The 15,543-nt window shown below is 25.9% G+C and overlaps 1 protein-coding gene across 1 annotated transcript in view; it reads left to right on the top strand.

Moving 5' to 3' along the window:
- The window catches only part of LOC109600937 (protein kinase C, brain isozyme), a 45,815-nt gene that overhangs the window by 22,349 nt on the left and 7,923 nt on the right, over positions 1-15,543 (top strand). Inside the window, exon 2 of the mRNA XM_020017131.2 lies at positions 7,646-7,677. Within this exon, the coding sequence (XP_019872690.1) occupies positions 7,646-7,677 (32 nt within the window). The remainder of the gene's footprint in view (positions 1-7,645; positions 7,678-15,543) is intronic.

Below are 15,543 nucleotides of genomic sequence, written 5' to 3'. Positions count from 1 at the left end.
AATAATTGAATTGTTGTATTTTTGGATTTAAATTTGAATTCGTGAATTTTTGAATATTTTTAATTTTAAATCCGTTAATTTTTGGTAATTTAAATATTTTTTAAATTTTTGAATATGTAAATTTTTGATATTCTGAATTTTTAAATTTTTGCATTTTTCAATTTTTGAATTCTTTAATATTTAATCATTTGAATATTAGAATTTTGTATTTTTGTATGTTTGAATTTTTGAATTTTTTAAATTTTGATTTTTTAAATTTGTGTTTTTGATATTTTTTCGAATCTTTCTATTTTTGAATTTCTAAATATTTGAATTTTTAAATTTTCATTTGTTTTAGATTTAAATTTCATTTAAGCAAATGATTATTAAGAAAATAGTATTTTTTCATAATTGGTCCTTTTTATAAATCCCCACAAATCAAATAAATTTATAAATTAATAAAACATGGCAAATTACTCCGATGAAATTGCATCGTGCAGTTTAATAATCCTGAAGCTTGATGGGGTGCCGGAACATTACACAAGGGTAGCTAACGAGAAATTAGGGAAAATTGAATTTCCGAGTATTAGGAAAACTAATTTAGGAAACTCTTTTATCAAGATCCCAACAAAACGAACAAGATAAGAGGTAAAATTTCCAATAATCGTAATTCCTTAGGAAAATTGCATTTTCACCTGGCAGTGTGATTCGTACAATCCGGCCAAACGAGACGGCATAACCGCAACAGAAAAATTTACATGCCGAACTCATCAATATGAATGGAACGTTACAGTTGCAACGAAAAATATTCAGTTTTTCCTGACCAAGGAAATTTATTCAAGGGATAAATTTCAGTAACGTTGCGAGGGTTTCGAGTAAAACTCGGATTATCAATTTCACTACATTAAAGTTGTAGGAAGTTTCTAGTTTTAATTTTTTGTCGGATGCTGAAAAAATAGTTAAATTTATAGTTTAAGTTTGTTTTGAGTGTGGAAACTGTTCATGCAGAATCTCCGAAAATGTAAAAGTTTTATAATTAAATCTTTAATGTTCAAAACTCATATTTACTCGATTTCAAAGAAACTGGTTTGTAAAGAATGTGGGATAATGAGTTAATTACTAGAATTACAAATTTACTCTCAAGGTCTAGTGCTAATATCAACGACTACACAAGATTAATGGCGACTTCCACATTTTTACAATACTTAACAAGGAAATTTGTTGTGGTTTTACTTCCGGATAGAATCTTGTTACTATAATTAAATGAGGAAAAGATGACTTGAATTTTAAATTATGATTCAGAAATGTTTCCAACCACATAATGTAAATGAAAGCAAAATGTTAATGGCAATAAATGAACAATTATTCAGCAACTTTTTTTTGTAAAATTTGCGTATTTTCCCATTGACATTTAAACAATAGCTATTGTATGCTTATTTCGATAGATTTTTATATGTTTCTTTTACAAGACAATGGATTACAATTACAATTATGTATTTATTTTTAAATAAACTAAATAAAATTAGTGAAGACAGGTGATTCTTTGTTGTTACTAATTTATTATTTTCTTAATTTCAGTCGTAATTTTTTAAAGAATGTATTTAACTGGTAATGACAAAACTGTATGAAATAACCACCGGATATGAAATAAATTAGAAAAGCAATTAAGCAAGTTAAGTTATAATTGTAAAAATTTCAAATCAATTCCCCTTTTTCATTCTCCATAAACTTAATGAATAAGTTAAATAATATAATAACGTTCGATTAGTGTGGATTTTATATATACCATATAATTTTTATAGTAGGTAGGTCATACATTAAAATTTTAAAACTTACCTAGGAAATATTAAAAATAATGAAATAAATATGTTTAAAAAAAAATAACTAAAAGGAAGTATCTAATCTATAATTTAAAAAAAATCTAGATCTATAAATATAGAACAGGAACATGTTCAGTTAGTTTTAATTTTATATTTTATTAGATTGATTTTATGCTTCTTTAGACAATAAATTAGATTAGATTTTAATGTTCCATTGATTTCTATTTTATATTGTACTAAATAATTTTTCAAATGATAAATTAAAATTTCAAACAAAGGAGTTGATGGTAAAAAATCTAAAATTCTAAAAACTATAAAAAAATATGTATCTACAAATGTTGAATAAGATAATAAAGTTCAATTAGTTTCGATTTTATATTGTATTAAATAATATTTATTCATTTTCAGGGGACAAATTAAAATTTAAAACTTTTCAAAGCATCAAACAGAACTAAAAAGAAAAGGAAAAAAGCATCTAAAATTTAAAAAGAATGTATCAAATCTATAAATATGGATGTAATTGGATATGTCTACAACTGTTTTTGATTTTATGTCTTATATGTTTATTTTTATATTTCTTTAGACAATAAATTAAATTGTGAGGCTTTGATTTTCTAGAAGTGTATAAAAAATGTTCACTTCTTGCAGTACTCGCGATTTCGTCCGATAGCGTGTTGAATACTATCGTTTTCTAGTCGGTGATCTCGAGATTCCAAAGATTCTTGAGCCCTTAGCAATGAATGACGCGTTCTATCTAATTGTAATCGTTCATTCCTCTCAGAGCTACTCTCATTCGACCTAGAAATGGACATCCGTAATCTTCAATTTGTAAGACGACTTTCCCTATCTTGTTCAGATTCATTTTCATGTCACAATCTTTGGCTTTTGGCCTTTCTCATGTTTTTAGAGAGATTTGTCTTTCTTTTAGGCATAACTAAATATTAGAAAAAAAAACAATTATCTACGTTACTAACTAAATAAAATAATCTATAAATAATTTATCAATTTCAATGTATATCTGAATATTGAACACAAATGTACTTAATTTATAATTATTTATAATTATTACATAAAGGTAAAAAAAGAAAACAGTAAAAATGTAACAAAATATTTTGAATTAAGATAAGATAAGGTAAGAAGAACGGATCGGTGGAATTATAAAAGATACCTATCAATCAAATCAAACTATCAATCAATCGTTGGTTGGAGAAGTGGTGAGAGGCGCCCGACGTGACAGCCCAGTAGTAGCCTAAGTTACTCCTTATTACATCAGCTACCTCCCAATAAAAGTCCCGTCAAAATCTGTCCAGCGATTTCAGAGATTACCCGGAACAAACAGACAGAGAGACAAAAATTGTAAAAAATGTTATTTTGGTGTATGTACCGCATTTATATTCATATTCATGTAGTAAAAAACGGTTATTTCAATATTACAAACAGACACTCCAATTTTATATATATGTATAGATGTATAGATTAAATAATATTTATACTTTTTCGGACAACAAATTAAAATTCCAAACAAATGAGCAAGAAAATTTCTAAAATTATAATGAATGTTTGGTTCGTTTAATGTTCAATTAGTTTCGATCTCATATTTTATTAAATAATTTTTATACTATTTTAGAAGATAAATTCGAAAGATTATGTTGTTAATTTATTTTATAATTTTATTGATTTGAAAATAAAAACTTTACTTTTTAATGAAATTGTTCCTTGTAATTCTTAACAGATATTTTTTAAATTTTCGATACTTATTAAAAAGATCTATTGATAATTTATTTTTTTTATGTTTTATTTAATTTATAAATATTTAATGAAATTTAATTTTCATAAAAATTTTATGTGTGAATGCTAAGTAAAAGTAGTATCACATGTTGAAACTTATTAATTTTAACAATCAAATGTAAACTCTGTATACGTATTTCAATTTTAAAGAAGATTTCGTTTTATCTAAAAACAAAAACACAGAACATTTCACCTGAACTCCAACTTTAGCGGCAGTGATCCCCGACAAACCCTTTCATTTCACGTCTGCCCGACTCCGAGATAAAATAAACCGTGCGATGCAACAAGCATCGGACACATCGCGATTCGGAGTTCAGCTCGGTGGAAAGCTCGCTACGAAAACGACGTGATCGATGCAAAGCGTATGCACGTAGTTTCGAACGGAGTGAGGCATGTATGGAAGCGGAACGGTGCGATAAAGCGGCCGCACGGCCCTTTTCGTTGGGTCCGGCGTTTCGCATTTTCGTCGCTCTCATCGCCCGACGAACTTCGAACCGGCGTATTCGCGTCGCGTTGACCTATCCCCCGACGACCTTCACGTTCAGTTTAATCCGACCTAATCATTTCGACAAAGTAATTTCATAATTGAATTCTTCTACTTCGCTGCACGTATTTCTGATAGTAAAAATAACGTTGTGATCAATCTGCCGTGTCGCCTATCTCTTTATCTCATGCGGCTTAATTGAACACTCCAATATACGTTTATGTATTATAAAACCGGGGAAGGTTTTTGGGGAAGTTCGGCTCACTTTTTTCTTTCATTAGTATTAAAAGGGTCTGTTCGTTTTTTTTTATTTTTTGATTTATTTCTTTTATTGTTTTGCTGACAGATATGATAAATCTGCTTTTTTGAAAATTAGCGATAGATAAACGTCAGTAAATTTCAAGCAAACTTAAAAATGAATTGTAATTACTGCAGCTTTTTTTAAAAATCCTTAAAAAGTTTAAGTTATATATTTTGATTAAATAAATTTGATTAAAGTTCATTATTTTATTAAATTACATGATAAACTCACTTATTAAAATAGTCGAATTCAAATAAAAAATTTGGATATTTTTTGTGTTTTTGAGTAAAAAAATTTAATTCCAATTTATTTATTTTTTTAGAAACTGGATTCATACAATTAATTAAATATTACAATTTTAAACAATCTGGCCTAGAATCTAGAATATGTTTAATATATATTTTTTTTTATTTGTATTATAATAAAATTGTAAACTTTTTATTATAAAAATATTATAACATAAAATTTGGCCCCTTTAAATATTTTTAATAGTTAACAATTGTTTTTATCAATTTGAGTATTTTTAAAATGTTATAAACAATATATACAGTGTAGAAGTCATTTTTTTAATTACATGGTTAACCTAAATATATAAAATGTATAAAATATTTAAAATATAAAATTTAGTTTAGCATGTCCAAAAAATGACTTTTTAATTAAACAAAAATTTGTAAAACCAAAATCGAGATTTTTTAATAACTTGATTAACTCAAATATTATTAATTATAATATTAATTAGTAATCAAAATAAAAAAAAGTAATTTAAAAAAATTCCAAATTTTTATTATAAAAAAACTTAAAATGTAAAATTTAGTATTAGTAAATATGTTGTGTCAAAAATTTCAGTTTATTTTTTTAAATATATTGTAAAAATATTAAAAATATAAAATTTTATTTTTTCTAATTTTAATTAAATAAATTTTATAATTTGTGACAGGAAAATCGATATTTTAAACAAATAAATATATAAAAATCTAAAATTATTATAAAAATTTTTAAATTATAAGCTTAGAGGTGATATGCCAAAAGGTTCTTAAAATTATTTATTATAAATTAAGAATTTTCACAAAGATATGTTTTTAATATTAATAATTTTGACAAAAGTCCAAATTAAACCAGTGTAAATAACAATATTTAAAATATAACATTTAGTTTTTACAATATATGATAGATATGTCAAAATATTCAGTATCTATTTTTTCTTTTTGACATGTGAAGAATTGTCCGAAAAATTTCTAATTAAACAATTTTCATAATTTTATACAGTTTTTAAAGTCAAAATCATTTTTAATTCAAATATGTTTTACATACATATGTGCCATAAAATCCAAATATTAAATTAATATTCTCTTTATATTTTTTTCTAAATTAAAAAAATCGAATATTTTATTTGAGTTAAGTATGTATTTGTGCCTCTGAATTATACAGTATGAATCCTCTTTTTTGTCAGATGAAGAATTGTTCAAAAAATGATCTTTTTTATTAAATAAATTTCACAATTTTAAACAAGGTTAAAATTAAGAATTTTTAATTTGATTAAATCAAATATATCTTTAAAAATATGTTATAAATTCCAGTATATATTTCATTTTTGTTGTAAATTGTCCAAAAATATGTTTCTAATTAAATAAATATTACTGTTAACTATTACTGTATAAACAATCGTATATTTTAATTATATTAGGAATTATTATAATAAAAATATTTAAAATATAAAATTTAGTCTTTATAAACATACCAATAATGTATCCTTTTATTTTTAATAAATGAAGAATTTTCTAAAAAATATATTTTTAATTAAAAACTAATTAATTCAAATTTTATTGTTTTTATAAATTTGTATATCAAAAATCGAGTATTTTTTTTAAATAACAATTGCTATAATTGAAAATCCAAAAAAGAATAATGAAATATAAAAATCCTTTTAAATTATACACACATTAAATTAAATTTATTATTTCAGCTTTTGTAATTCAAATGAATGCGATGTATATTTTATGATATTTTAGGAATATCCAAATTATTTTAATTTAATTAATTAATATTATTATTATTGAATTATCCTTGTTAAATGTTTATTCGCTATAAACGAAATTTATAATTTTATATTTAAAAAATACAGTATATTTTTGATAAATTTGGAATGCGTAACCAGGTCTATTTTTTAAATTAAATAAATTGATTAAAAACATAGAATAACGTAAAATACACTAGCACAAGTAAAACAGTTGGAAAATTTAATCAGAAAAATCATCAATGGCATTGTTCTTAGGCAATGCTTGCTTTTAGCTTAATCGGCTGGCAGACGGAAATGAGAAATTCCCCATCGAGTGGCATTCCCAGAAATTGTATCCCACAATCGTCACACCACTAACGTATGTAACCGCTAATATGATTGGATTTATAGGAAATTAGCAAAGCCATTTCTCTAATTAACTCTAACCGAATATATTGGCGTCCGAAATGCATTTGATTCCCTCTATCATCGCCGTTTAATTAAACTGTTGCGGAAACGTAAACCTCAAAGCAACCTCAAAACTAAGCGTCTGCAACAAATTAACAAATGTTCATTTCACCTGCAAAATTGTACCACATTATATTCGAATTCAAACGAAACACTTCGATTTCAGTGAATCGATCCCCGGTCGTCTGGAAAGTGCGCCAAAGTCCGAAATCATTTCGCAATTAGCGTTACTCCGTTTCGAAATTAACGTTTTACTAAATTGATTCCCTATTTCGCGAATTCTGCCCGTTCAATCTGCGTGCGTTCGAAACGTTCGCGTGGTTAATGCGGTTCTTTTCTTTCGCTAACGACTAATGCGTATCGATCGTGGCGAAAATTGATTTAGCTTTTTACGCCGAATTGAAATTATCCGTTTTGTATTCGTAGTGTGATGTTTGTGCAAAATAATAACAATTATAAAAAACACATCGTTACGTGAGGCATTGGATACTGCGAAAAGGTTTTCGGTGCTTGATTACAACTTTAAATCAACAAAAGGTCCTATTATCTATGTAAATGGTGCAGTTGCGGGCGTATGTGGAACACGAATTGGATAATACATTTTAAATTTGGGTCAGAATTAACATCGTTGCAAGTGGAACGGGTGGAACTGACGAAAAGTTTTGTTAATTATACAAAAAATCATTTTCTGCATTTTGAAACATTCATCTAATCATCACTTTAATCAAGAGGGAAAACAGTTCGTGGTTTTCTAACTGTAAATAGTTTATGTTTGTACCTAATTAATTTTGTTTGTTTTACTTTTTCAGGGGGTTCGGAAAACAAGGGTATCAATGTCAAGGTAATTATACTCTTATATTTCTATAACTTTATTGCTATAAATAACTTTTTTTCATTAAATATTTTCATTATATTTAGAATTGACACTACAAATTCTCAAATTTTTATATTACCATCTAAACTTTAAGACATAGGGGTGAACAAATTACACAAAATCTCTGATTATAAGTTTAAATTTAAAATTCTTCTGATAATTTAAAATTCTCGTGTATCATATACAAAAATAAATAAATAAATCTATGTTGTGCATCATCTATAAAGAACCTTCGAGGTGATAAACAAAATTCTTTATGTTATAAAATTACATTTAAAATTCTTCTGATAATCTAAAATTATTTTAAGTAATATACTATATTGTTTATTTATAAATTATTCAAATTTTTTATTATTACTATAGTTTTCAAGTATTAATATTATATTTATTTAAATAAGATTATGCAAAAAATAAGTGAACAATAACCAAAACAAAAATTGAAAAATATTTATAAAAGCATTAAAATTTTGATATTTAGATATTTATTTAATTTTAATTAACATTATTCCTGTGATATGACACTTTAAAATGTTACAAATTTATATAGTGTATTATGTGTATAAATTTAAGATCATTTGAGGTGATGAACAATTTACAAAATTCTTTGTATTATAAGTTTACATCGAAAATTTTTTATGTATAATCCTTTTATATAATATGGAAAAAATCTATATTTTTATAAATTATTCCAAATATTTAGTGCTACTATTGTTTTCAAATATTAATATTATACTTATTCAAATAAGATCATAATTTACATATAAAATAAACAAAAAATAGTAAATTAGCAAACAAAAATTAATTTTTAAAAGCAAAATCAAATTGTTGATATTTGGATTATTCATTTTTATTTAATTTTAATCAACATTATTCATCTGATATGATACTAAAAGGTAAAAAAGATTATATTATTATATTATGTAAATTTTAAAAATTTTATATTATTTTTTAATAAATTATTCAAAATTTTTATTATTGTTTTCAAATATTAATATTATATTCATTTAAATAGGATTATGTAAAATAAATAAAAAATAGTAAATAGTAATAAACAAAAATTAAAAAATATATTATAAATATAATATAATTTATAAAATTTTGATCATTAGGTAATTCATTTTTATTTAATTTTAATTAGTATTCTTTGCATATGCCATGAGATGGGAAACAATACATAAAATTCTTTAAATTATAAGATTGCATTGAAAAATCCCCAGATAATTTAGAACTAGAAAATAACCAAAGAAATAAATAAACCACTATTTATGATCAATAAATTACTAAATTCTTTTGTTGTTACTATTTTTAAATATTAATATTATTTTAATTTTATTAAAATTATGTTATGTAAAAAATAGTATGTAAATAAAAATATAAAAATGTATAAACATTAAAATTAATCTTTAGACCACTTTTATTTAATTTTTATTAACACTATTTTCTCTTGATGTATGTACATTGAAATACATAGATTTATATACATGACAATATATAAAAGATTATTTAGATAAGATTATTAATTTTAATAAATATTTTTATTAAATTTTTATTAGTATTACTTTCTCTTGATGTAACTCATAAATTTACTAATACTTATGTTATAAGATGAGAAAAGCCGCACTTTGTCAAAGCGACATAATATATACATGGGAATTTCGGGCTCTTTATGGGCTCATGAGTGGTCAAAAGAAAAAAATGTGGCTCAAAAAATAATGGGTGTTTTTTAAATTTTAAGTTTCCTTTGTATTTGCACTTTTCTCATTGACATTAAAGGGTTAATCTGCCGATTCCGAGGTGTCATTAGTACTGAAATTTTGAGATTTTTATGAGTTAAGTTCGGCTCATTTTTCTTTCAATTTCTCACCTTATGTTATATAGTATCTTAAATTTATATACATTGACAATATATAAAATTCTTTAGATTCTTTAAATAAGATTATTAATTTTAATAATATTTAATTTATATTAACATTTCTTTCTCTTGATGTAACACATAAATTTACTAATACTTATGTTATATATTATCTAAAATTTATATTCATTGACAATATATACCTTTTTTTAGATTCTTTAGATAAGATTATTAAATTTAATAAATATTTTTATTTAATTTTTATTAACATTACTTTCTCTTGATCTAATACATAAATCTACTAATATTTATGTTATATAATATCTAAAATTAATACATTAAGATACTTTGACAATTTATAATTTTTTTTAAATTATTTAAATAAGGTTATACTGAATTTTTTTCAAATAATAATTTATACATAACATTACTTCCATTGTGATATATACATTTTTCTATGACATTTTCAATTTTTTTATAGATCCTTTTAGCTATTCTACATGGTTAATTAATTTACTAATTTTTTACCAATTATTAAGTTTTACGAATTTTTTTATATTTCATTCAATATATCAAATTATTTATTTATTTTAAAGAAAGTTGATTTAAAACTAGAATAATTTTTTTCATTTTCATTTATTGAAATATTTGAATTTTTTATTTTATGTTTGTAGCTACTCTTTTGAAAATTTATATTATTTCAACCCTTTATAGTTTTTTGTTATAATTATATTTTGATTGTATTTATTGTAATTATTATTACTAGTATTCCGCGCATTCGCCATTTTTTAAAATGAAAATTTTTATTTGACAATTACGTTCTTAAAATAATTATTAAAATTAACGTTTCTATATTTATAACAAATCTGCGAGTTATCTAATCAAAATCAGGTCTATCCTTTCACGGATCGGCAAGGATCGCGATCATGCAACGCTGGTAACTAATCCAGTTAATATCGACGAGAACGCACACAAGGCCCCAAAGGGACATCGGCTGCCCTCAACCATAATTCAACACACAAAATCAATAACGACACTTTTCCATACCGCCTGTGGTATTTTCGTTTGTTGTTGTGCTCATACGTCATTATGTTATGGGGGTTACGGGGGATGTGGTAGTGACATTTACCGTAACACGGAACGCTTCCGCTATTTCGGTTTCGTCTGCGTTCCCCTCCAAAATGACGTGCGGCTATTTTGAGAGAGCGCCACGAAAAAAAATTTATACAATGACATTTCGACGTAAACCGCTTCCGAAGGATTGAAACGAATGAATTGTATCGAAACGACTGTTTTAAATCTGAGCGAAACAATCCACGAAAAGATATAATCGACGAAAGAACAAAGAATCAGTCCTCAATCGAACACAAAGAACGTCCTAATTGTGTTTACCAAATTAAAAACACCTCGTTCAATTTAACTCGAGTGTTTCGACGAAAAATAGAAGTCTCTTAGAATTAAGTTATCGCAGTTCGTTAGCACTCGACAGTCTCGTTGAGAGTTTATCAAGTTTTCTATATGCACTCCCATTGATGTCAAAACGACATTTATTCGCTGTTTGTTTTTGTTGCTTCCTCACTTCACTCGCAATGTTCGTTTGCGTTTGCTCTTTCGAACGGTTATTGATGTTAGATTGTGGACGTTGACTTTTGTATTGGATTTCCGTGCGAATGTGCAAATGTTTCTCGTGCAGATTATAAATTCGTCGTTAATGTCTAGAAAAACACTACGTTTTATTAAATGTTTGTTTTCTAAAAGGTAAAAGGGAAAAGAAATTTGTATTACTTACTAAATTATACAAACATATTATTTTTTTATATAAACTAGTCACAATGGAATAGATACCAATATTTAAAATATAAACAGTTCGCATATATTTTGAGATAACCATTACACATTATTTATACACAATACAGTACATTTTAGTGTTACAAACAACTTCTTTATTTTTTTAATATCTGTATAACTAAAATAATAGAAATTTATCATAAAATTCTTCTGAATAGACGTTTAATTCGCGAATAACATTGTTTTTCGACCGTCTCCCCCATGCTGTATTATGAACAACGATGCTCTTGGAAGTCCTAGTGTAAAAAGAAGACATCTCAATAGAGTTGAAGTTTTAGGGACTTTGTATGTCTGCATGAAAGTCGATCGCAGAGGTACTTGGCAAACTTTCTCCAAACAAGTTAGTCGCTTATTCACATTGTGGAATCGGTGTCATAAGACACTGGTCGTCAGAGACTGGCTACTCCTCGAGAAGATCGACATTTGGTTCAGATGTCATCACAAGAGAGAACAAGAACAGTTCGCCAGTTAGGAAACCTTCATTTTATGGCCACAAGGACACATTTATCTACTCAAACCGTACGTAACAGACTTCATGAAGCCAATTTACATTCAAGACGTGTAAATGTTTCTGAATAAACTAAAGCACACAAGAGAATGAGAAAAAACTTTGCTAATGAACACGTTAACTGAAACATGAACCAATGGAGTCAGGTTCTCTTTACAGATGAATCCAGGTTTTGTTTAAGATCAAATTATGCATGACAAAGAGTCTATAGACGCCGAGGAAACGATATTTGGATACAACTATGACTGAAAGAAGAGCTTTTAGAGGAGGATTTGTAATGGTAAGGGCGGTATAACTTCAAACCGACATATAGACATTCACGACTTGGCGAACAGTTCCTTAACGGCCAGGCGATACTTTGACGACATTCTGCAACCTATCGTTTTATCTTTCATGAATTACTGTGGGCCATGTTTTACTTTACAAGATAATGTAACACTCCACACTTACAGAATTGTTCAAAATTTCTTTGAAGAGCATTATTTGGGCGTTATGGAGTGGCCATCGAATTCTTCTTCAGAGAGAATGGAACAATGTACCCCAAGACTTGATCCTTTAGTTGATACAATCAATGCGTCAACGTTGCGTCGAAAGAAGTAGAGGAGGACATATTCACTATTAAATATTGGAATATCCTTAATTTTTTGACATTTTATAATGTTACATAAATTTAAATATTATTGGATATTTTCATTTTTGTTATGCCCTTCTTTCTATATTGTGATTAAATTCTGTAAAATTTATTATTCAGTTGTTTTCATACGGGTATTAGCTATATATGATCAAAATTTCATTTCGATTTACTCATTAAATAAAAAGTTACAAACACTTTTTGACTAAATAATAATAATAAATTTAATTAAACTTTTAATAATATTTTATGACTCTTTTCAATTTTCTAGATTATAATATGTAGGAATATTTTAAATCTGTTTTTGAATAACTTTATATCAATTTTTTCGTTTATGTCTTGTGTTAATAATACAAGTAATCTATTTAATTTAATTTAATTTTTGCCTAATTTCAATATTATTTCTTATGCCTTTTTAAAATTAATTTTGAAATTTATATTTACATTTATTTTTTCTATATTTTAGTAAATTTTAGTTATTGAATAGTAAATTTTAGTTTTGAATTTGAATAACTTTATAATATCATTTTATATGAATTTTTTATTTATTTTTGTGTTGTTTATAAATTTTTTATTAATTTATTGTAATTTAAAATTTTTCTAATTTTCATATTTATATTATTTGCCTTTTTAATTTATTTTAAATTTTTTAGATTATTTCTATATTTTAGATTACTTAGATGTTTTAGATTTTTTATATACGTTTCAAAATAATTTTGTATCAATTTTTTTTTTCATTTTTGAGTAATAAAAGTCTTTTTATATTAATTTCTTAGATTATTTCTGTTTTTAGATTATTTAAATGATTGAGAATATTTTATGTTTTTAGATCATTTTTTATATATTTATTTTTTGTATTAGTTATGATATTTTAGTGATACAAGTAATCCATTTAATTTAATTTAATATTTTCTTAATTATAATATTATATTTTCAATTTTTCGAAACTAATTTTGAATTTTCATATTTATTTATATTTTTAGATATGTTTTAGAATAATTTTATATCACTATATTAATTTTTACATTTAAATACTAAATAAAATGTTTAAAAACTAAATTACAAAAAATTAATGTTCGGTACTTTTCTTTTAGTTCATTTATGTCTCACATATTTTTCACCTTCAGTAGAAGAGAAACTGTTTTTGTTCAATTATTTCTAAAAACCAAAAAAAATGTACGTGACAGAATTAATGTGACTCGAGTATTTTTCAATCGTATTTATATCTTGCATAGATGAATATTGTGTTTATGTACCTCGTGGTCAACATTTGTCGACGAATTAAAAAAATAATATGAAAGTGGTCTATAGTTCAGGAGGATCGCAAATGGTTATAAAAGTTGTGGTATCAAAAAAATTAAAAGGTTTCATGGAAGTGTGGAGAGTCGAAAACGTGGTGGGCGAAATAGAAAACTTTCAGAGCATTAGATCGTCGTATGAAAATGTCTATTAGATATAATCCAAGGATGTCCGCAATTCAAATTTGAAGAGATTTAGGAGATAAATCAACTGGTTCGAGAACATTTCAGCGCTGGCAGTACTGACAGGAAGAGGTAAAGCAAAAAACTGTTTCTTTCAAAAAAGAATCGAGAAGTAAGACTTCTTTTTGCTCATTGACATCGGAACTGGACAACAAGAATTAGAAAAAAGTAGTATTTTTGGACGAAATGATGGTGGACAGTTTCCGTAAGAACTGTAGGTACTATTAATCATGTTGGGTCATGATTTGGGATTGTTTTTCCGCTTACGCTATGGGCCCGATTCACAAAATAAAAGATTTAGCCTTTTCTTTTGTGAATCGGGTTGTTTTTCGTATCGTAACATATTAGAAGATGTTAGGCTTGCTACCCTATTGTGAATGAGAAAAACACTGCAAATGTTAAGGGATGGTTTGGCGAACAAAAAATCAATGTTTTAAATTGACCAACTCGATCTCCCGATCTCAGTCCAATAGAGAACTTGTGGGAGATTGTAGATAAGAAGATTAGAGCAAATTACATCACAAATAAAGCAAATTTGTTTGAACAAATCAAAAATGTTTGGAACAATATAGACGAAGAAATAATTTCCATTCAAACTCGTGTTAGTGTGAGGATGTTATAGAAAGTAAAAGATGTTGCTCAAAATATTAAATATTTTTAAATTTTTATAAAGGGTTATTAAGAATTGTTAATTTTCTGGTTTTATTTTTTTATGTCATTGTTAGCATGACACTTAAATAATATACTTTATAATAACCCAATTTTGGAGTGACATCATGCCATACAGAGGCAGTAAGTCTGTTAATTTGCTCCATGGTGGGAATTTTATTCACCCTCTCTCTCTCTGTCATGCAATAGTTTCAAAGGCTTTCCAATCGTCTGTTTTATTATTTAGTGGTACAAAAATAAGTCTCGTAAGTGTATATTGTCGCTCTAATTTTGTCCGATTTTGTATATATTTTTAAATAATTGTATATAACTTTATTTGATTTATTTTATTTATTATCTACTTCAGATTGTATATTTAGATATTTAATGTAATTTGGAGTTCTAACATAACAAGCATCGCAATTATTAAAATCAAGCGGTATGAATTCACAGTGAATCGCTTAATTGTGCATCAAATTTATGTTCAAATCGCGTGGCAAATTGTATCAGTGAATGAACACAAGGTGAATTTGGTACCGCATCAATGATGCATATTCTCAGAATCCAGATATATGAATCTGATTACAATTTGCCTTCAGATTATACAGATTCAACTGCACACTAACAATGTATTGTATAGTCTTGATTAAATTTAATCGCAACTCTCCAAGAAACGTCCCAGTAATCTTATTCAATGTTATTTGTGTCGTCACTGTACGAGTTCAATGATTAATGCTTCCAAATTGGAACAAGTCCAAAATGACGACCGACCAAAAGGAGCGTGAGGTGATAAATGAGCGAAGCAATTTTTTTTTTTTGCAAGTTTCCAGATAAATCTGAACAAAAATACGGTCGCGGAAACACT

Source organism: Aethina tumida, chromosome 2 (genome assembly GCF_024364675.1).
Source record: "Aethina tumida isolate Nest 87 chromosome 2, icAetTumi1.1, whole genome shotgun sequence".
Lineage (NCBI taxonomy): Eukaryota > Metazoa > Arthropoda > Insecta > Coleoptera > Nitidulidae > Aethina > Aethina tumida.
Note: the sequence above shows the minus strand (reverse complement) of the source record. Positions and strands in the feature narration are given on the sequence as shown.